This window comes from Macrotis lagotis, chromosome 1 (assembly GCF_037893015.1).
Source record: "Macrotis lagotis isolate mMagLag1 chromosome 1, bilby.v1.9.chrom.fasta, whole genome shotgun sequence".
Taxonomy (NCBI): domain Eukaryota; kingdom Metazoa; phylum Chordata; class Mammalia; order Peramelemorphia; family Peramelidae; genus Macrotis; species Macrotis lagotis.
In genome coordinates this window covers 736,486,871-736,509,603 of record NC_133658.1, presented here as the reverse complement: position 1 = coordinate 736,509,603, position 22,733 = coordinate 736,486,871, and the positions used below count along the sequence as shown (strand labels likewise).

The 22,733-nt window shown below is 34.1% G+C and overlaps 1 protein-coding gene across 1 annotated transcript in view; it reads left to right on the top strand.

Moving 5' to 3' along the window:
* TNFRSF19 (TNF receptor superfamily member 19) overlaps positions 1-22,733 on the top strand; it is a 97,690-nt gene that overhangs the window by 19,896 nt on the left and 55,061 nt on the right. Inside the window, 1 exon segment of the mRNA XM_074213300.1 lies at positions 3,814-3,899. Coding sequence (XP_074069401.1) covers positions 3,814-3,899 — 86 coding nt within the window.

Below are 22,733 nucleotides of genomic sequence, written 5' to 3'. Positions count from 1 at the left end.
TTAAATTTTCCTGTTTTCTCATCATTCTAAAAAAACTATTTTTTCCTTTGAAAAAAGTCTCAATTTTATATTTATCAATATTAACTCTTAAATTATTTAATGTTTTATTAATTATTAAACTAATAGGCTAATGTTAACTAAAATTAGGTATCTATCAATTATTAAATTAATATACTATTATATCTCTCTTATCTTATTTACTGCATTATTAAATTAACACACCAATTAACATTTAGTTTATTTGATGTTAAATCAATATACTAACATTAATTATTAAATTATTTGTCATGTTTTTGTGTCATTACAATATTGTATAAACAGTGCTAGATTGGGAATTAGAGGATCTGTGTCCTTTGGCAAGTTACCTTCTGGGTCTCAGTTTCTCAGCTATAACATGAGGTCATGGCTCTAAATATGACCTTGTGAATTAGGCTATAGGTTCCTTGAGTGTAGAGTCCATGTCTTATAGTTTTGTGAGGCCTCAACAGCGTCTTGCATATATATATATATATATATATACATACACGTGTGTGTGTGTGTGTGTGTGTGTGTGTGTGTGTGTGTGTGTGTAAGGTGCTCAGTAAGTATTTATTGATTTGATTTACTGGGTTTGTCATTTCATTGATTTGCCATGTAGTCCTTTTGTGCTTTAATAGCTAATCATTGCACATTGCAATCCATGACTAGAATTAACTTGCTCCTCACCTTTACTACATTGAATCCTTAACTTCCTCAAATGCACTACTCAGGTGCTGCCTCCTGGAAGATACCCTTCCTCATCCTACCAGGTGGTAGTTCTAGTCTCACTTGAAATTACCTTGTATTTCTTTGTGCTTTTAATATCATTTGATTCCTCTTGCCCAATTCTAGTTTTCAAAGTTGTTTTCTTCCTTAAGATTTAGCATCTCTTTTTCCAGTTGGTTAACTTTCTTTTTATAATTTTCTTGAATTGCTTTTAACTCAGAAATGCTACACACACACACAGAGACAACCTTTCCCCACCAAAAAACTACTTAGGAGGACATGATCTACATCATTTTTGTCTTGTGTCCCCAGCACCTAGAACAGTATTTTGCATATAATAGTCACTTAATTAACATTTGATTTAAACTTAATTAGGTGGAGTTTAATTTGAAGGCAAGGTTCAAAGCCTTATGACCTCAATTTGTTTGGATTTATTCTAATATTTTCATTTTTATTAATATAAAAACCGCAGAAATTAGAAGTTATGGTATAATGACTTATAAGTGAATGAATTCAGTCTAACTTATAAATATGAAATATTAGAGTTGGAGTTAATTTAATCTAAATTGTTCATTTTACACATAAACTGAGGCCCAGAAGAGTCAAATGACCAAAATGATCAACAGGGTATAACAAGTCAGGACAAAGATTCCCACCTCCTAAACTCCTAGCTCCATATTCTTACTAATGAACCTAGACAGCTCTATAGTTACAACATCAACTTTGCAGAATTAGAGTCAGAAAGGATCTCAGAAGTCATGTGGTTCATCCTGTACCTGAATAGAAACATGTGCTGCATGTCTCTGAAAAATGATTATTCAAATCTTGTTTGAAGACCTCTAGTGAGGGAGAACCACCACCTTTCAAATCACTTTGTTCCCCTTTGGGTCCTCTTTATTTGTTAGTTTTTCAATAGTTTGCCTACCTATACCCTCCTCACTTTTATCCTTACTCTACTCTGGAGATGACACAGAATGAGTTTAATCCAGATTCTGTATTATTTCCTTTCAGATCTTTGAAGATGGCGATCATAACCTTTCTCTATCCCACTCTTCTAAGTTAAATACCTCTGGTTCTTTTCCTAATTTGAAAGTAAATTTTTTTTCAGATAAGCATTTATTTTTCCCACCTTCCATCACACTGAAAAAAAAAAAGAAAAAACACCTTGTATTAAATGCATAATCAAGCAAAACAAATGTCTGTATTGGTCTTGTCTAAGATTATATGTCATTCAATATATTTACTCCCTCACCTCTTTCATTAAGTGAATATCTTTCTTCATCAGTCCTTTGGAATCATGGTTGATCATAATATTGATCAAAGTTCTTCAGTCTTTCAAAGTCTTGTTTTCACAAGATTGTGACTATGTAAATTATTCTCTTGGTTCTGTTTACTTTACTTTGTATCAGCTCTTACAAATCTTCCCAGGTTCTTCAAAACCTTACTCTTTATATTTTTTATTGTACTGTAGTTTAATATTGTATTGTACTGTAGTATTCCATTACCTTCATATACCATAATTCCATATACCAATCCTCCCCCAGTTGATTGTCACCCCTTTTTTTCCAGTTCCTCTTCCTCATGTGATCCCATTTGGGATCTTCATTCCTTAATAAAAATTCTCTTCACCTAACTAATCTTTTCTATTGTCTACATTGTTCTTTGAAGGGTTATAAAAAAATATAAACTCCTTGAAAAAGTTACTGAATTTAATCTCCTCAAGACTTTAGCCATGAGTGTCTCTTTTTTTAAATGTAGATGTATGGTCTTAATCATTTTTAAATTGAGGTAGAATTTAGTGCAAAAGTATAAAACGAAACCTTAGGTAGGGAAATATGGTGATTGAGATTGAAAGGAAGAGGAAACTTTTCAGATGAGAGAGGTAAATTATCAATTAGCTAGGAGGTGCTTTTAAGAAATTATGGAACAGATGTGTTAGATAGACTGAGGAAAAGTAGAGGGTGGGGGATGGAGCCCAAATGAATAGTCTGAGAAAAGGAGGAAAATGAAGATAAGCAAAATTCCCCAACTCATTCTTCTCCCTGCTTAAACCACTAGTTTTTACTTCAGTGAAATGTTTAAATGTAGTTTCATGATTCAATTATGTGATTATTTTGAATATTATGTCCTTTTCAAACAGCATTAATGTATTAGGCAAGCAGTACTTATATAGTGGCTTTTATCCAAAGCTATTTCAAAGGTTTTACAAAAGACAATTCACTTTACTACATTTCTGAAGTGAGTAATAGTCTTCTTAATCCCATTTTTAGACAGTAAAATCGAGGCATGGGAAATGATTTTCATTCTACCACCTTTACTGCGCCCCCGAAAAAAAAAAAAAAGCAAAAGCAGAAATAAAAAAATGGCCAGATTTGCATAGTGAAAATTAGCAATCATCAATCTAGATAAGTTCTTAGTTTAAACCCAAATGAAACTTTATTCACATAAGCATATTTTTGATACATTGTCCAAATTCATAGTATTTTTGACTTAATTATAATGGATGCTATGGAGAATATTATCTGAATTCTATTTTGTTTTTGTTTGTTTTGTGCAAGGCAATGGGGTTAAGTGACTTGCCCAAGGTCACACAGCTAGGCAATTATTAAATATCTGAGGTCAAATTTGAACTCAGGCCCTCCTGACTCCAGGGCCAGTGCTCTATCCACTGTACCACCTAGCTGCCCCACCTGAATTTTGAATATTACAAAAGTTTCCTTCATAATAGACTTGATATGAATTATAGTGGAGAGGCAAGGAACCATTAGCTTCTTTATTTTTTTCCTTTTCTATTTGGGATTGGGTCAGAATGTGTGATATTGTGTAATTATGATCAGCAAGTCTTATTGAAACTGTAAAGTGTTTCATAGTGGTCAGAATGGAGTTTTCTTGATAGTAGGTTATCTGAGCTATAATTATGTTTTAATATTTAAGTTAGTATTGATTTGGAATAATGATAGAATTAATTTTAATAATAAAAAGAATCCAATATTTTCTAGCAGAAATCTGTTTTTGAATCTATTAATAGGAGAAAGAGACAATAAAAATTAATTCTTCTTCCTTTTCTAGATTTTACAGGAAGACAAAGCTTGTTGGTTTTCAAGACATGGAGTGTGTACCTTGTGGAGATCCACCACCCCCATATGAACCTCACTGTGAGTGACTATTGTTTAAAATAAGACTGTAGCTATCCTTGTCCTCCTTACTTGCTTCCATTAGTTGAGAAATGAAGTAAATTTTTCTCAATATGAAACTGCGTGGGGCAGATGTTTCCTACCAGAATTAATGCTCATTTGTTTTAGGGAAGTAACCTTTTGATTAATTAATGATTAAGGATCTTAAAGAAAATTATTGCTATTTTGCTATTATTATATAAGTACACAAATTCAAAATAAAAGACATGTGAAGAAAGATATATGTATCCAGAGAATAAATAGAACCATGTATAGAATAATTTTATATATATTGTTTGGGTCTAATGGTAGCCATCTCTAGAGCATGCTATGGGGGAGGGGGAAGAGGATGGGGAGGGGGAGGAAGAAAAAGTAAAAGAGAAAAAAATTACATATCATTATTATATATTTAAAAGAAAAGGAAAGTTATACACAATAGGTTTGCAGTATCATGTTCTATTTTTTATTATATCATAGAAATTATTGTTTTATTCCATAAATTAAATATAAAATTTATTTTTTAGTTACATTTCATTCAAGAGAGGCAGTATAGTGTAGTAGATAGAGTAATAGGTCTGGAGTTAGGAAGAACTGGGTTCAAATTCTGCCTCATACTTTATGTATGATCCTGGAGAAATTACTTAAGCACTGTACATTGTAAACAACTTTATTATTACTGACGAAAGATTCTATGCTTAGAAGAAAGTTTCCACATTGAGAGTTTCCTACACTGATACAGTCATAACTACTTACATATATTTTGTTTTGTTTTGTTTACCAACAGTCAACTCTCATTTGGTGAACTAATCACATTTTATAACATACTAACAGAATATTTTAATGTTTAACTTCTTAGAAAACTCTCTAGCCCTAAAGAAAATGACTGGGAATAGGACAGGAAGGTCACCAAATAGGTACATGCCTTGATGGATCGTTGGTATGGTGCCAGAATATGAAAGGAATAAAAGATATTCATTGTTGGCAGTTGGGAAGGTCACTAGCAAATAGAAAATAATTCTAATCATTGGCCCTGATGCAAAAGAATAATTCAAGACAATCAAAAGAAAAGGTTTATTCCACTCATGTGTTGCTAGTTCACTTCCAGATTGCAATAGCACAATTGGATAGTATGTCTATTTATTTAAAGTTCTATATTAGTGTACTCTTTTATAATAATTATAATGATGATAATAATAATAATAATAATAATAATAAATAGTGATCTATCTTGCCCTTGTTGCCTAACACTTTTCTTTCAATTACCATATGAAGTCATAGAGCTAGGAAGTATCAAAGGTGAGATATGATTCCGGATCTTTTTGATTACTCTTACTATTGATTACATTACTCTTCTTACTCTATTATAATGCCTCCTTTTTATGTCATAAGACTTCTTACCTTAAAAACAGTGCACCATTAAATAGATGAAGTCCAATGTTATTTATTTATTGTTTGCTTATTTTTATGGGATATTTTGCAAAATGTAGCCTTAAAAATTTTTTTAACATACAAAAGAGGCATCTTTTGTGCTCTCATTTATTATGTTGAAAAATCTGACCAAAGTTTCTAGCTTTCACTGTTCTTCATGTTTCCCCTGTTTTTATAAAATGTAGTCTCATACCCAAAGAAAATCAGGCCACCTAATTCATCCTTTTCTAAAAAAAGATATTGCTAACAGCCTCCTATCCCTACCTCTCCTAGTATTCACAGGCTTAAGGATGTCCGAACAAGAAGGGTTCATAGAACTCATCTAGTGTTTCCCTATTCATAGGGCAGTGGAAGAAAGTGGGGTCCAGACAAGTGATTTTTCAGGAGGTCATGTAGCTAGTAAGTATCATGGGCAGCATTTGAACCCAGGTCTTCTGATTCCAAGACCAATGCTTACTTTATTTTTTTGTACTTAAAGGTTTTATTTATTTTGAGTTTTTACAGTTTTTCCCCCTAATCTTACTGCCCCCCCAACAGAAGGCAATTTGTCAGTCTTTACATTGTTTCCATGGTATGCATTGATCCAAATTGAATGTGATGAGAAAGAAATCATATCCTTAAGGAAGAAACATAAAGTATAAGAGATAGCAAGATCAGATAATAAGATATCAGGTGGTTTTTTTCCTGAATTAAAGTTAATAGTCCTTGGTTTTTGTTCAAACTCCACAGTTCTTTCTCTGGATATAGATGGTATTCTCCATTGCAGACAGCCCCAAATTGTCCCTGATTGTTACACTGATGGAATGAGCAAGTCCATCAAGGTTGATCATCGCCCCCATGTTGCTGTTAGGGTATACAAGTGTTTTTATGGTTCTGCTCATCTCACTCAGCAATGCTTATTTTAGAATTTGGTATTTGATATAGATTTTCAATAGTCTTTAATGGTGGATGTCTTTAAAATGTATAATTCACAAGAAAACAGAATGTATTGTAGAACAATTATCACATTTCCCAAATATTCCATTAGCCCAAATTGACTCTTATCTAATATAGAATAAAATGCAAAGTGAGAGTCCTATGAGAAAGTACGTTAGTGAAAAGAGATAAAAAAAAAAAAGATAATTTCTGTCCATTCTATGTGACTGTTACTTATTAGTTATATAGAAAACATCATCTAGGTTGCGGTTGGAAAAAAGTTGATTTTTCCCCCCCAGTAATTTAATTTAAATTTAATGTTCTCTAGTCAACTAGTCCTAGGGTAGGAAAAATCCTGCTATCAGAATTTTAGCTGTGTCAATAAATATCAGGAGTCCAAAGAGATATATGGTCCATCTCCATAATAATGAGATATGTGATATGTAATGCATGATATGTATATTTTGTTTATATATACATAAAACACACACACACACACACACACACACACACACACACACACACACTGGTCTTTCATGCATTATCCCAAGTAGCCTCTTTTTGATGAGTATTAACTATTATAAAAATAAATGGTTTCATTAAGAATATTGAGAAGGAAAGGGAAGGACAAATATTTGTAAATCTAAATCTTTGTTTGATGGGAACAATCATTAGGAAGAGTTTTTTGTTATTATTGTTATTATTGTTTTTTGTTATTATTGTTGTTCTTTTATTGGTGAAATTTTTATACAATTTTTCTAGCATATGAACAAACTGGTGAAACAAAATAGGCTCTGAAAAAATTCAAAACTTATCTCTTACAGTCAGACATTATTTAAGTGTGTTTAATTTAGATGTTTGTTTTTCTCTTGGGGCTTTTGTAAAACAAGTCACATGATCCTAAATGGATAAGAAATAAGATAAAGCATATGTGTGGGAGGTAAAAGATGCTAGCTTTTAAATAAATACTTCAAAAAACACCAAGTAATGAAAAACCTTAGCGAGAATCTATAATCTTAGGGGGGAGAGAAGATTTGACAGTACTGTTCTTCATTTCAATTAAGAAATTAAAACAATCAATTAAAAAAGCAAACATTTTTTGAAAATTAAAAAGAGTTAAGTGTATGGTAAGCCAAGATCAACAATGCTGTGACTGGAAAGGGGGAATTTAATAATTTAAGATAGTGTGTTTTAGTAACCATTCATAAATAATAACTCATAATAATAATGTAGAAAATTATGGTTCCTAAAAATGTACATGTTAAATAAGAAAAATTGTGACTGACATTTATGTTATTAACAGTAATAATAGCTGTCTACCTTAAGGTTTACAAAGCACATATTGAGATGTAAGATAAGTGAAAGATAAGGGAAAGAGTTTCAGTCTGCTGCAAAGAAAATGAACTTGTTTTATATACTTCTTGGTTGTAGATCTGTAGTTGAAATGTCAGGTTATTTGATCCTTATAGTTTCTAGTGTTGAAATTTTTTTTCTTTTCTTTTTATTTCCTTCTCTCCTCTCACTCTCTCACTTTCCTTCTCTCTTTCCTTCCTTCCTTTTTCTTTCTTTCATCCTTTCTTTCTTCAGGGCTACCTAGGAATTCTTAAGATAACTTAGATCTCTAGGGGCATGTTAGGTGTGGCGTCTCTGGCCATGATGTTTAACAAGGTTTAATTCACCACCACAGTACCAGGGTGGCTTTGAAAGCAGCCAAAGAGAGCCAGTGACTCTAAACAAGTCTGACTAGGGGGCAGCTAGGTGGTACAGTGGATAGAGCACTGGTCCTGGAGCAGGAGGACCTGAGTTCAAATCCAGATTCAGACACTTATAATTACCTAGCTGTGTGACTTTGGGCAAGTCACTTAACCCCATTGCCTTGTTAAAAAAAATGGAATACTATGTTTATTATTACAATTATTTTTGCCTTTGAATATTTTTTCATTTGATTGAGGCAAGGGTTTTTTTTTTAATTTGAAGAATCTTGGTAAAAATAGAGATGTTTAAAGCTGGAAATTTAGAAAATGTTAAAAATGTAAACAAGTTATAAGTCAGTTATAATGTTAGTTTGGAAGATATGAGCCCTAAAGGGCTAATAAAATAGAGCTGACTTTGATGGACTATAGCATGACCCCACAGGATACTTAATTGGAAGTGAGAAGTCACATTCCACAGTCCTCACCATAGACAGTTGCAGAGCTTGATGGCTCCTAACTTCTCCCTTTTTGCTCTGGTACCTAGAATATTTCTAACTTACCTGTGGCCCAGACACTTGCATAGATAAAATTCACCTTGTCCTCCTGAAGGGCATTCACAGCCCCTCAGATCACCTCATGACTTCAGCAGGGCAGACACTACATTCATAAGCACTGGATAGTGAGTAAGTACCTTCAATCTCCTCCTCTTCTCCATCTGTTTTTGTTTGTTTGTTTGTTTGTTTTTTGCTGGGACACAATGAGCAACAAAGAATCAATAGACTTCATGGATGGGTTATTTTGTGCCTAAAATGTCCCATTCATTATATTACCTTTCCTCTAATATCCATCTCTCTTCCAAACTCCCTTTTTTATGGAGAGTATTATTATACTTCTAGTCTCTCAGGTTCACATTCTTGGTGCAAACCTTGACTCCTTTGCCCTCATTCCATAGATCTGACTGCAAATTGATTCTACTTACAGAAAACCTCTCACATCTATCTCCTCTTCACTTACACTGCCACCATTCCAATTCAAGTCTTTTATCACTACTTTCCTGAACTATTTCTATAGTTTTCTACTTGGTTATGTCTTGCCTCATTCCAATCCATCTTCCAAACAGCTGCCAAATTGATATTTTTTTATATTTACACAATTAGCAATTGTTTAATATGGTTGGTGTTGGCCAGGCTGACTGTTTTTAGTAATAATTTAACTTAATGGAGGAATGCTACACTATGTATAAAAATCTCCATTAATTTGTCCCCATTCCATAATCTGAATGCAGTCTTCAATATTTTTCCCACAGTTGCTATTACTAACTGTATCCCCTCCACTCTATTCCTCCCCACTCTTATTTATTCTATTCTCTCTCCTTTCATCCTGTTCCTGTCCAAAAGCATGTTGTATCTAAATACCATTTCCTACAATCCTCCCTCTCTTCTATCACCTATTCCCCCCTTCCCTCCCCCCATTCCCCCTTATCCGATCCCTTTCTTCTCAATTTTTTCCTAGGGTAAGATCAATTTCTATACCCTATTAAGTGTCTGTTATTTCCTCTCTGAGCAATTTCTGATGAGAATGAAGTCTCACTCATTCCCCTTCCCCTTCCCCCATTCCACTCTATTGAAAAAAGCTTTTTCTTGACTCCTATGTGAAATATCTTAGCTTCTTCCTCTCCTTTCTTTTCCTCCCAGTATTTCCCTTTATCACCCATTGATTCCATCTTTTTACTATATATACTATTATATTCCATTCCTTCCTGTACCCTGTCTATATATGCTCCTTCTAACAGCTTTTATAAATGAGAAAGTCCATATGAGTTTTCATTATCTTCTTTCCATACAGGAAACAAAGAGTTCAATGTCATTAAGCTCCTGATAGTTATTCCTTCTCGTCCACTCATCAGACTTTCTGTTCAGTTCTGATTGTTTCAATAGGAAAGTTTAAAAGTCCCCTGTTTCATTGAAAGTCCAGCTTTTCACCTGACAGAGGATGTTCAGTTTTGCTGGATACCTGATTCTTGGTTGTAAACCAAGATCTTTTGCCTTCCAGAATATCATATTCCAATCCCTATGAGCCCTTAATGTAGATGCTACCAGATCCTGTGTAATCCTGACTATGGAGCCTCAGTAGTTGAATTGTTTGTTTCTGGCAGCTTTTAGTATTTTCTCTTTGACTTGGGAGTTTGGGAATTTGGCTATAATATGCCTGTAAGTTTTTCTTTTGGGATCTCTTTCAGGATGTGATTAGTGAAGTCCCTCAATTTCTATTTTACCCACTGCTTCTAGGATCTCAGGGCAATTTTGCTGTATTATTTCTTGAAAAATGAAATCCAGGTTCTTTTCCTGGTCATGACTTTCAGGTAGCCCAATAATTTTTAAATTATTTCTTCTGGATCTGTTTTCAAGGTCAGTTGCTTTTACAATGAGATATTTCACATTTTCTTGTAATTTTTGCCTCTTTTTGGAATAGTTATATTTCTTCCTTATTTCTAAAATTCATCAGCTTCCTTTAGTTCTATTCTGCATTTGAAGGAATTATTTTCTTCAGAGAACTTTTTTATCTCCTTTTCCAGCTGGCTAATTCTGTTTTTTAAGGCATTCTTCTCATTTGCCTTTTGTTTTGCTTTATCCATTTGGCCTAAATTTGTTTTTAACATATTGTTTTCTTCAGGTTTTTTTTTTTTTGTATTTCTTTCACTAAGCTGCTGACATGGTTTTCATGATTTTTCTGCACTACTCTCATTTCTCCTCTCAATTTCTCCTCCACCTCTCTTAATTGCTTTTTGAAGTCTTTTTTGAGCTTGTCCATAGTCTGAGCCCATTTTCTATTTCTCTTGGAGGTTTTGGATATGGAAGCTTCGATTATGTCCTCATCTGAGTATGTGTTTTGATCTTCCATGGGACCAAAGTAATTTTCTATGGTCAGATCCTTCTTTTTCTTTTGTTTGCTCATTTCCTTAGCCCAAGACTAATTTATAGCACTTCCAAGGCTTTGTGGTTTTTTGGGACACCCCATTTGGACTTTTATTCCTCCAAGGTCTTATGCTCTCTTGCCCGTGCTTTGATATGTAGATGATCATAGGTGCTTCCCTCTTCCCTGGAGCTGTGAGTAGGTCCCTGCTATCCTGGAAGACAAAACTGCAACCTGGATCTGAGTGTGGGCAAACAGCAGAGTCCTGCCCCAGGGAGAACAGAGAGATTTCTGCAATTTCCCCTTACCCCCTTATAGTGCTCTGGAGGTGCACGTGTTTTCCCTGATTTCCGATATAGGTTCTTGCCACAGGGTTGCTCTGAGACTGGTGCTCTTCACTCCACACTCATTCTGATGCAGCAGAGTTCTCTCACCACCCCTTCAAGCTGTTCCCAATGATCCCTGGGCTGGGTTGGGCTGGGCTGAGCTGGGCTGCACTGCACTGCACTATGACTGGGACTTTTTTCCAACACCCAGTCCCAGTGAAATATACTTTTCCTGTGGATCTTCTAAGTTATCTTGGACTGGGGAAAAAATGTATCACTTAGCCTTTCTGTGGGTTGTACCCCTCTAAATTTTGGCTAGAGTCATAATTTGATGGCTTTTGGAGTTTTGGGGGGGGAAAGAGTTTCTGGGAAATGCTGCCTTCACACCACCGTCTTGGCTCTACCCCCCCCACTTTGATATTTCTAAAGCATAGGTCTGCGTTCAATGAATTCAAGTGACTTCCCATTGACTCTATAAACAAATGTATTTCAGTTTTATCTTAATTTTTATTTATATTTTATGCAAGTTTCATAATATAAGTAAATATGCACATATTGGGGGCACATACTCAAAGATTTATTTACTAATGAAGTTAATAATGAAGCAAGTTGGAGACCAATGCTCTTGCCTACTTTCCAATTCTCTAAAGTCACTCTTGGTCAAATCAGTAGAAAGAATTTTCATACTGAAAATTTTCTGTACCAATGAAATCACAGATCTGACTGCCCCTCTATCTCTCACTAAAGTCACTACCTCAAACTTGTCTTCTTATTCTCTACTTTAGTCACAAAGAATTAGATTTTTGTTCAGCCTAAAAGTAATTCATCCCCTGTACTCTGCCTTCCTACTGCCTTCAGGAGTCCTTCCAATATGAATCTATAGTTCAGTAATGTGTAGACCTTCTCACACTGAAGATTGCTATTGTTGCCTCAATCAGGAGACCTTGGGGGTCGAGCTATGCCAGTTTAGTCAAATGTACTTACCTGTGCTGAGGAGGCTGACCAGTGTTAAAGAGGTTATCTTAGGAATGAAATAAAATGGCAGATATATTGAATCTATGTGACCTCATTAACCTTATATTCTAACCAACATGAAAGAACTCAGATTCACTAGTCTGGGTGTGTATTTTTCTTCCTTCCTTTTTCTTCTTTCCTTTCTTTCCTTCCTTTCTTCCTCTCTCCCTTTCCAGCTTTTTCTTCCTTTTTCTCCCTATTATCTCATTGATGTATCAATGCAATCAAATTCTTTACAACTTACAACCTTAGAGGCCAGTCTAGAGCACTGAGAAGTTAAGGGATTTTTGTTTTTAATATTTTTTGCCATTTGCATTTTTGTATTTTTTCCTACCTTCTGTGAAAGTAGAAGGTAAGAAAAACCACCAGAGCTGAAGTACTTGACCACTGAGATTCCTCAAAGTATGGGAGAAAGCCAATTCCTTTCACCAACCCATTGCTTATTCATGTAGCAGGTTTTGCAGGAAAAAGTTGCACATTTAATCAAGTGAAAGATTTTGTGTGATTATGTGATTCTTATCTTAGAGTGTTATGTAAAGATAGCATTCATGTCTAGCTACTAGCACGAAGGGTATCCACAGAGCTTGGGGTGCTTGGAATGAATGGGCTCTCCCTCAGGCATCCATCAGAGAGCCACCATCAGTGTAGTGTAAATGGCAAATCTCTTAACAAAAAATGTGCATTCATCTTCTTACTGATGTTAAAAAAATATATTGAGAGTATGAAATGAAGAAAGCAGGGGGCAGTGCAGTCCCCAGGGAATCTACATGGTTAGAACTGGCATTTCTTGAAAGCTAGTCTCAGGTTCTTTTCTCTGTTCTAACCTGAGGATAACTAGAAAGGAGACTATGCTGCTTAATTTAATAAAATAATAATAGAAAAATAATTTTTAGTTGTTTCAGTTGTGTCTGATTTTTTATCATCCATTTTGGAGTTTTCTTGGCAAAAATTCTTGAGTGATTTTCCATTATTTTTCCCAGTTCTTTTCCTGGCAAATAGGGTTAAGTGACTTGCCCAGGACCACATGGTTAGTAAATGTCTGAGGCCAAAAGTACTTTCAGGAAAATGGATCTACCAGACTTTAGACTCAGTACTTTATCCATTTGGCCACCTAACTACCCTGAAGCTACTATTTCTACTACTATTACTATTTCTACTAACTACTACTATTACTACTACTATTACTGCTGCTGCTGCTGCTGCTGCTATTACTACTACTACTACTACTACTACTACTACTACTACTACTACTACTACTACTACTATCTTGAATTATATAGCCATTTAAGGTTTGAAAAATTACAAATATTATCTCATTTTATCCTCATAACAACCCTAAGGATTAGGTGCTATTATTATCCACATCTTACAGATGAAGAAACTGAGGCACTCAGAAATTAAGTGACTTGTTCTGGGTCATTAAACTAATAATCATATGTAGTAAGTATCTTGGGCTGGATTTAAATTCACATCTTTTGACTCCAGTCTCTATGCTTGACCTACCATGCCACCTATATGACCCTAAATAATAATTATCAAAATTTTAATAATAGCATATTTATAGTACTATATATATGTATATATACATATATATATAGTACTTTAGGCTTTGCAAAATGCTTTACATTCAATTCCCACAATTCCCTATAAGATATGTGCTGCTACTAACATCTCAAATGTAGGTATAGATTTTTAATGTTCTATGTTCAACTCTTTCATCTCTTTGAAGGAAAGGGGACTCTAAGTTAAATTACCAATGTCCACAATCATTTATGTTTCCAAACATGTAATGCCCTTCACTGTTGGGGAAACCTGTAAAAATTCCAAAGAATGAAAGTGTTGCATCACATTCTTTGGACTGTTCTTCTTTTCTTCCAATATGAAATAGTATAAATATTTGCAGGTCATTAAGTCTATTTGACTGTTACTGGTGAAAAGGAAAAGTTTAAATGTCTCAGCTCAGTAAATTGACATTATCCTTTGTATCTGAGGGATGCTTTGGAAAGTTTTTGTTTGCCTGGGAGCATTAGCAGGAGGGCATGAACTTCCTTTGCTCATAGTGAGGCTTTGAAACTTTGATCAGGACCTTTGAGAACTAGCAACAGTTGATTATTACCTAGTTAGCTATAAATCTAACTCCTCTGACTTTTATCTTCTGTCTGTTGTAGACATTTAAAGCAGTGACTGGGTTTAAATATTTACTTATGAAGAAACAGGTTGTGGCTTATTAAAGGACATCCCAGAATTTAAAATATTTTATATTGAGAAAAGAATAAGTTTGCAAAAGAGAAAATGAAGCTCAGTCAACCTATTTTTGTAGAATTGCAGAATGAATTACATTCGCCTGTTTTAAACAGCTATCATAAATAAATACAAGCATTGAAAGTGGACACCCTGTAATGGTAAGAAAAATTCCATTCAGTGTTGAAAGAGTCTTCTAAAGTTTATCCTTTTCCCCAGAAAAAAGCCCAAGTTCTGAAATATTTGAATTCCCACACTGTACCTGGAACCACAGAGAGAAACTGTAAAGAAGACCCTCTGCTCTCTAGGAGTTCTCATCCAAAGACAAATGATAGGGCTGAGAGGTATTAGTTTAAGGGTAGCTAGGTAGCACATGGATAGAGCACTAGCCCTGGAATCAGGAAGACCTGAGTTCAAATGTGATCTCAGACACTTAATAATTACCTAGGTATGCGATCTTGAGTAAGTCACTTAACTCCACTGCCTTGAAAAAAACCAGGGAGAGAGAGAGAGAGAGAGAGAGAGAGAGAGAGAGAGAGAGAGAGAGAGAGAGAGAGAGAGAGAGATTGAGATTGGTTTGGATTATCTCTTGGTACTAGTGTGTGCTAATGCCCTTTAGTTGAGAAAAGAGACTTAAAATCTGTTGTAGACTTAAAATAAGAAAAGAAGTGACAAAAGAACTTAGGAAGGGAAGTGTATGAGAAACCCATTAAAAAGCTTGGAATCAGAAATGGAATGGCATTGATTTATCATTAAAGTCAATAATAATAATTTGTAAGGTAGAAAAGATATTCAGAGGATAGAGTTCTGGATCTAAAATCAGGAATACTTCTTTTCGTGAGTTCAAATCTAGCCTTAGATATTTGCTAGCTATGTGACCCTGAGCAGGGTACTTAAACCTACAAATGAATTACCTCATCTGTAAAATGAGCTAGAGAAGGAAATGGCAAATCATTCCTGTATCTTTGCCAAGAAAGCTCTATATGGGGTCACAAAGGACATCATGAACAACACGGATCATGGACAACAACTAAACAACAAATGCTTTCTTGTAAAATGTAAATGATTTTGAGACTTAAAATATCAGGTAGTCATAATTCTCCATTGTGTCATGTTCCTCCCTAAAATATCAGGAGTCATAAATTCCTCAAACTCTATACAGGTATCCCCATTACCACCAAATGAAACTAATTTCATTTATTTTTTCATGCTTGAGACTAAGATGGGTAACAACCATTCATTCAGTTTATCCAAAATCATTTTATTGAATGCCTGCTGTGTATACAGACCTTGACTATATGCCATTTATAGAAATTATGAATTTGAAAGAAACTCTTACTTGTACATAATTATAACACTGTGTGTGTTTTCCCCATAGTATGATCAGTTGTTAGTTCAAAATATTCAAAAACTTTGAAAAGCAAAATTCTCACCATTATCTTAGATTTTTATGTCAGCTGTTTAAAAACTTTATAACTCATTCATATGATGCTTTAATGTTTGTAAAGCATCTGCATAGCAATAATTCCAGAATGTATATATATATTCTAATCCCCCATATTACAGATAAAAATAAGTTGAGACTTAAAGAGATAAAGTAAACCCCCAAAGTTACACAAGGAGTAAGACTCATAGGCAGGACTTAAAGACAGCCCTTGTGACTCCAAATCTAGCTATTACAGAATACTTATCTTCATTGTCTTTGGAGTAACTAACAAATGACTTTTAGAAGTAATCAATTTTGGGTTTTTTTTTTTAGAAATAATCAGCTCTTTTCAAATGTATATGTAAGCAATTAATTTAGGCAAATGCTCAACTTGTAGAAGTTTACCCCACAGATTTTTTATCATATTGAGTGGAATATTCCCAGTAAAACCATTTTGGGGTTAATATTCCTAGAGAAGTCCTCTCAGAGTCAAGAAATATTAAAGAAAGACCAAACTATTATTCTTAAACTATTTCCAAGATATCATTTTGTTTTGTTATGATAGGCCCCAGAATGTAAGCTATCTGAACTAGCCAGGTAAAATTTTAGCTTCTATGCCAGAGTAATCAAGTGAAATTAAATAGATGATGAGAAAGAGCTGTCACTTTTCTAAGTTCATATTTATTAAAATAACATAGGATATGCATATTGAGCCATTTTCTCTTGGTCTAGTACCTCTACTCTGTACTGTTTCCATTTTTAAAAACAAAACATTAAAAACCTTTACTTATCAGAATAAGAAAATGAAAAAACTTTTATTAAGGGTATATTTAGTTCTAGATAGTAAGCTAAGAACAAGAAATTTATTTTTTAAGACAACCACTAATTTAGGAGCTTAAATAGGGAAAGGCATCACATATGGTGAGAGGTGACCAGGTAAGGGAATTTTATTTTGCAGAAGTAGAAAATAGGATGTTTACTAACTCTGAGGCAGGTAGGTGGGGAGATGGTTAGAAGGAATGGGAAACTAAAGCATGATCAGTCAGTAGATAAAGTGGATTAAATGGGCTAGTCCAAAAAATCTAAGTAAAAGGGGCTATCTGTCTGAGCCTAGGGAACAGAATTGAATGCCACTCATGGTCATGCAATGGAAGAGTTGAAGTGTGTCAACATACATACTTGAGTCACCATTCCTGACTGACCTGATCAAATACTCAGTGAAATCAGAAATCTAACTGGTTCATTTTGGTTATTTGTCTTTTATTGAATAGTCTTTTTCCCTGCCCCCACTGATCTGATTGGTCACTTTACTAAAAGTAACTGAATGAGAACCAGGTGACACTGGACAAAGATAGGCATAGAATGGGCAGATCAAGAATATGCTTTAGGGTCTATGCTTCAAGGAATTTTTGGACCCTTCTAGTTCCTCCCAAGCATTTGCTTGTCACCAGAGGTATAGTCAACAGTGAAATCATTCTTTCTTTAATGGGCAGCATTAATTTTGAATAAGAGAAAATTGACTAAAAACTGAGTTTAAAATTTTTCTCTCAACTACCATTAAAAGTACAGTAGCAGGGGCGGCTAGGTGGTGTAGTGGATAAAGCACTGGCCCTGGAGTCAGGAGGACCTGGGTTCAAATCCAGTCTCAGACATTTAATAATTACCTAGCTGTGTGGCCTTGGGCAAACCACTTAACCCCGTTTGCCTTACAAAAAAAAAAGTACAGTAGCAAATCCAAATGATGTCTTTTTTTGTTTTGTTTTTGCAAATTCATATGATGTTTTGTATTTTTTTGGCAAGGCAGTGGGTTAAGTGAGTTGCCTAAGGTCACACAACTAGAGAATTATTAAGTGTCTGAGGTTGGACTTGAACTCAGGTCCTCCTGACTCCAGGGTGGTGCTCTATCCACTGTGTCACCTAGCTGCCCCAAATACATATGTATGATGTTAAATACCAGACCTTATTTTCTCAGAGACATTATTAGATAATTATAATTTTAGATTTATCATCTTATGAGAAATCATAAAAATGTAATTGATTACTCTCTGAGGTAAATAAAAATCATCTATTGGGGAAACCTAAGAGTTATGTCTTTCCATTTCAAAGTTTATGCTATAAAATAGAACCCTCATTCCATCCATGGATTCCTATCAGCAAGGTCATGTGTCCAATGGGTGTATAAAAGATTGCAGCTGTGAGGATTGGCTTCGGTATTCAAAAGGTTAAGGAGAGCCAGGACACAGAAATGTGAAGGGCAAAAGCCCAAGTTCCGTATCTTTGTTCTAACTCCCAGCTGGCAGTCTTGTCTGTTGGTCCCAGTGGATACACAAAAACTATTTTTTGAGCTAGCACAACCCTCAGCACAGATGTTGAAGAGGCCATAATGCAGGGGTTCTGCTAAATGGCCTTTTTAGTTTATTGGTGTCAAATTTTAGAAGCTTTATTGCATCATGAGTCAGTAAACATTAGCAATGTATCCTGTGAAGGTTTTCACAATAAAAAAGATAAACTGGAAAACTCTGGAACTAGAAAAAGAATGTTTTTTATAGGTCTCATCTTGCTAAACAATGTAGGAAATATATTTTTATCTAATAATTTTGGCCTACAATGTTAAGTACTAAGTATAGTATTAATTTCATTTATATTTTATAAATCAAATCCTTCCTAGTATTTTGACAAAGTTTCCATTTTGATCATTTAGAACATTAAAAGAGTAATTTTTTTTTGAAATTGGAATTAAATCCTCTTCTCTCCTCCCTATTTTTTGATTGCAGCTTATGTAAATTTTATCTTTCATCAGTTATATATAGTCAATATTTTCAACAGACTTCCTATCTGGGATAGCCACTACCCCTCTGATGATTGCTATTTTTGTGTTTTCTTTCAAGAGAAAGAATCCTATGAACCATGTATAACAGGAGACGGGGGTAACTGAAATATAGTCAGGCACTCAATTCAGACTTAGACCAAACAGTGCAAATGAAGGGCATGTATGGAATAAAGTAAGAACAAAAGCATCTAGATATCAATAATTAAATAGCCAGAACTTGCAAAAGAAGCAGAAAAGTATAAGTAAATGTGTATGATATATATATATATAGATATCTATATATCTATATATATATAATTCTTAACTCAAAAAACACCAAATACAATGAGAATTTTTATATGCAAAGTAGAACTGAAAAAAAAAAAGAGTTTACTTGGATGGATAAATCTCCCTTATGTATGACTTAGTTTCCTTTTAAGCTTATAATAATTTCAATATGTAAATTTCAAAGACATACTACTTATCTGTGCTTCCTTTGAGAATTTGCCTAATCACATGCTTTGACCATTTATCTATTAAATCCACGTTTTTGTGGACTGATTATGGGAAAAAATAAAAGATGAACAATGGAAAGAGAAAGCTTATTTTTCCTAGATTCTTACACATTTCCCAGATCCCATATAATTTCTTGGAATTCTTATTTGAATTTAGCTCTTCCTGTCACCAGACTGGCAATCTATCCATTAGGCCATCTGTCTTTGTAGTATCATATATGTCCTGTTGTTAAATTTGCTTAGAGAATCAGAACCCAACAATCTATGGATTAATTTCAAGAGTAAACCAGTCACAGGGAATAATGAGCATGAAATTGTCTCCAAATTAAAAATCTAGTCCTAATCCTATAATCTCCCATTATCTCAAAAGGTCATTTCCTAAAGTTAAAATTCTCAAAACAGAATTAATTTAAACATATTTTAAGGTAGACTGAGATGGGATACTTGTCCCTCTCAACTATAAACTCCAAGATGTCATTCTGTCCTAAAACACCTATTACATTCTAAATAAACATGTGCCACATGGCATTTTGGCTGGGGTGACATGGGGGGGGGGAGGTTTCCTTTAGTGATCCTCTTTTAAGGATTCACTATGGTTGGGAGGCAGATGAGGTAGTGTTGGGGAGAAGTAAAAAGGTATTACATCTCCCTTATTCCTTAACTTTTTCAAGCTATGATCAAAATCTGAAGTTACCTAATTCCAAAATAAATAATTCTGCTATATTACTCCACTCTGTTTGGGGCCCTATCAAAATGTTTAAGTTCTCTTAATAACAAATAAGTCATATCAATTCAATATTGTTATGAGCAAAAGAAAAAAGTGTTGTTAAATTATTGATGAACCTGAGACATATTTATCTCCAGGTTTTCATTTATGAATAGAAGGATCCAAAAACCAAGTCAAAACTGAGATGATTATATAATCTCGTCATATATATAGAAGCTTACAAGGATAAAAACTTCAAAGATCTTTTTTTTTTTTAGGTTTTTGCAAGGCAAACAGGGTTAAGTGGCTTGCCCAAGGCCACACAGCTAGGTAATTATTAAATGTCTGAGACCGGATTTGAACCCAGGTACTCCTGACTCCAGGGCCAGTGCTTTATCCACTACACCACCTAGCCGCCCCTCAAAGATCTTTTTTATAGTAAGGGAAATCAAATATAGGAGTGAGGGATATGAATAGGGAGAGGGTATTCCTAGTTATGGTGCTTCAGGGACTGTTTTGAGGTAGACAATATTATTTTTTAATTGAGAAATTTTGCTTTGACACAAAACAATAATTGAAAAAACTTGTCATCAAACTTACTAAAGTATAGTCCTCTAAAACAATTAAACAAAAAAGCATAAAAGAGTTATTATGTGTGATAGCATAGCTAAGCTCATTTTTTTATGTCAATTTTGGTTTGATAAAAGAAAGGAATGGTATATGTTTTAACTTTTAGAAGGGCATACTGATGTTTTCCATTATATTTAGCCAGAGTTTACTTGCTTTTCAATATTGACTTTATCCACATATTTTTATTCATGAATGTTATGAATATTGTTTTTTGGTTTTGCTTTTGTCTTGCATATGTCTCCTCATATTTTTTTAAATTCTTCATATTTTCTCATTTTTTTCTTAGTTAATTTCTTAAGATAATGAGTGAGTAAAATATTAATGTCTGAACCAATCAATTAGCATCTTTTGAACATTCTCTTTGCTGGAATAAGAAGAGATTCAGGAAAAAATGAGAGCATTTACTACCCATATGTTTATTCTTACTAAACAATAGACATATTTGTTAAGTGCCTGTGTTGTGCCAGGAACATAAATATAAAATGAATCAGTTCCTGTCCTCATGGAGGTTAAATTAGATGGTATTTTCAAAGCATCGTTGACTTTTTGCTTTAGAAGGGTATTTAAAAATCAAGCTTGATTGTTCACTTAAGTCTAAAGCTATCATAACTGTAGACAAGAACAATTGATTATGATGTAGTTTGAGAGTTTGGGGCTTTTGTTTTTTTAAGGAAAAAATGCACACAGTTCAATATTTTGTGTTGAGAACAATAGTATAACATAAATAAAAAATCTGAACCATAAGGAAACTGAAAGCTACAATTTTAGGCAAGTTGTCTGACCCCTCTGAACTTCACTTGATTATTGGGAAATGAAGCAAGTTGGACTCAGTAATAGCTAAGGTACCTTTTTGCTCTAGATCTTTGATCTTGTGATTTATTTTCCCCTTTTCTTTGGCTTATGTCAACTATGAAACCAGAGAGAAAGAAGAGGGTCAGGGGAAAATGTTGACTATATATAGTTACATCCTTAATTCACCTAAGATACAACTTCCATGATCTTCCATTCACTTACCACTAACTTTTTATACATTCTTTAAGAATTGGGTTTATTATATTCAATAGATCTATGTTTAACATGGTTATAAATATAGTCTATATCAGATTTCTGTCAGGGTAGGGGGGGGAAAGGGAGGGAAGGAGAAAAATTGTAAAATTCAAAACCTTGTCAAAAATGGTTGGTAAAAACTATCATTGCATGTAATTGGAAAAAATAAAATATTTAAATTTAAAGAAAAAATTGGGTTTATTCAAATCAATTAACCAAATGTTTATTAATTAACTTCTATGAGGAAGGAAAACATTATCCTGGGGAATAAATCTATGTAACCTTATTTATCTTTCACTATACCAGGAACCACATATCATTATCCTAGATTGTACACAACCACTGGGCCATGGTCCCAGGCTTATGTGGCTGGAGGGGAACCTTAAAAACTATCTAATTCAAAACTCAGTTTACCGAGGGGAAAAAAAAAAACTGAAGTTCCTAGAGATGAACTTGACCAAGTTCTCACTGGTAAATGGAATGTGAATTCAACTTTGCTAACTCCAAATCCAATATTGTTTTAATTTACTTTGTACATCATCTGCCACTACCAAGCACTTAACTCAAGATTTTATCTAGAATCCTTTATTCTGTAAGCACAGTTGTTTATCCTAGTACAAATTTGTGCTGCATTCTGTGTGACTAGATGGTGCAATGGGTAGGGTGTCAGCCCTGAACTGAAAAGGATCTGAGTTCAAATCTACCCTCAGACACTTACTATCAGTGTGACCTGGAGCAAGTCATTTAACCCTGATTACTTTCCATCCAGGGCTACCTCAAGTTGTCTTGATGCATATCTGGCCACTGGACCTAGATATATCTGGAAGAGAAAGTCAGGCTAGTGTCTTAGTATAGCACCCCCTCACTCAAATCTAATTCTTGTGCTTTTCATGATATCACCTCCCTGCTTTCATGGTCTTCTTCAAAAATTAAGGACAAATATTATTGTTATCATTGTTGTTGTTGTTGTTGTTATTATTATTATTATTATTATTATGCTGCATTCTATGAGACAGTCCTAGTAAGGGACTGAAGTTGTCAAAGTGAAGATGCTACAATTTATCTTCCTTTTCTATTGATCATATCAATGATATATATTCTCTTTAAAGAAATGACTGATTAAGATTCTGTAGCATAGTTTAAGCCTTCTAT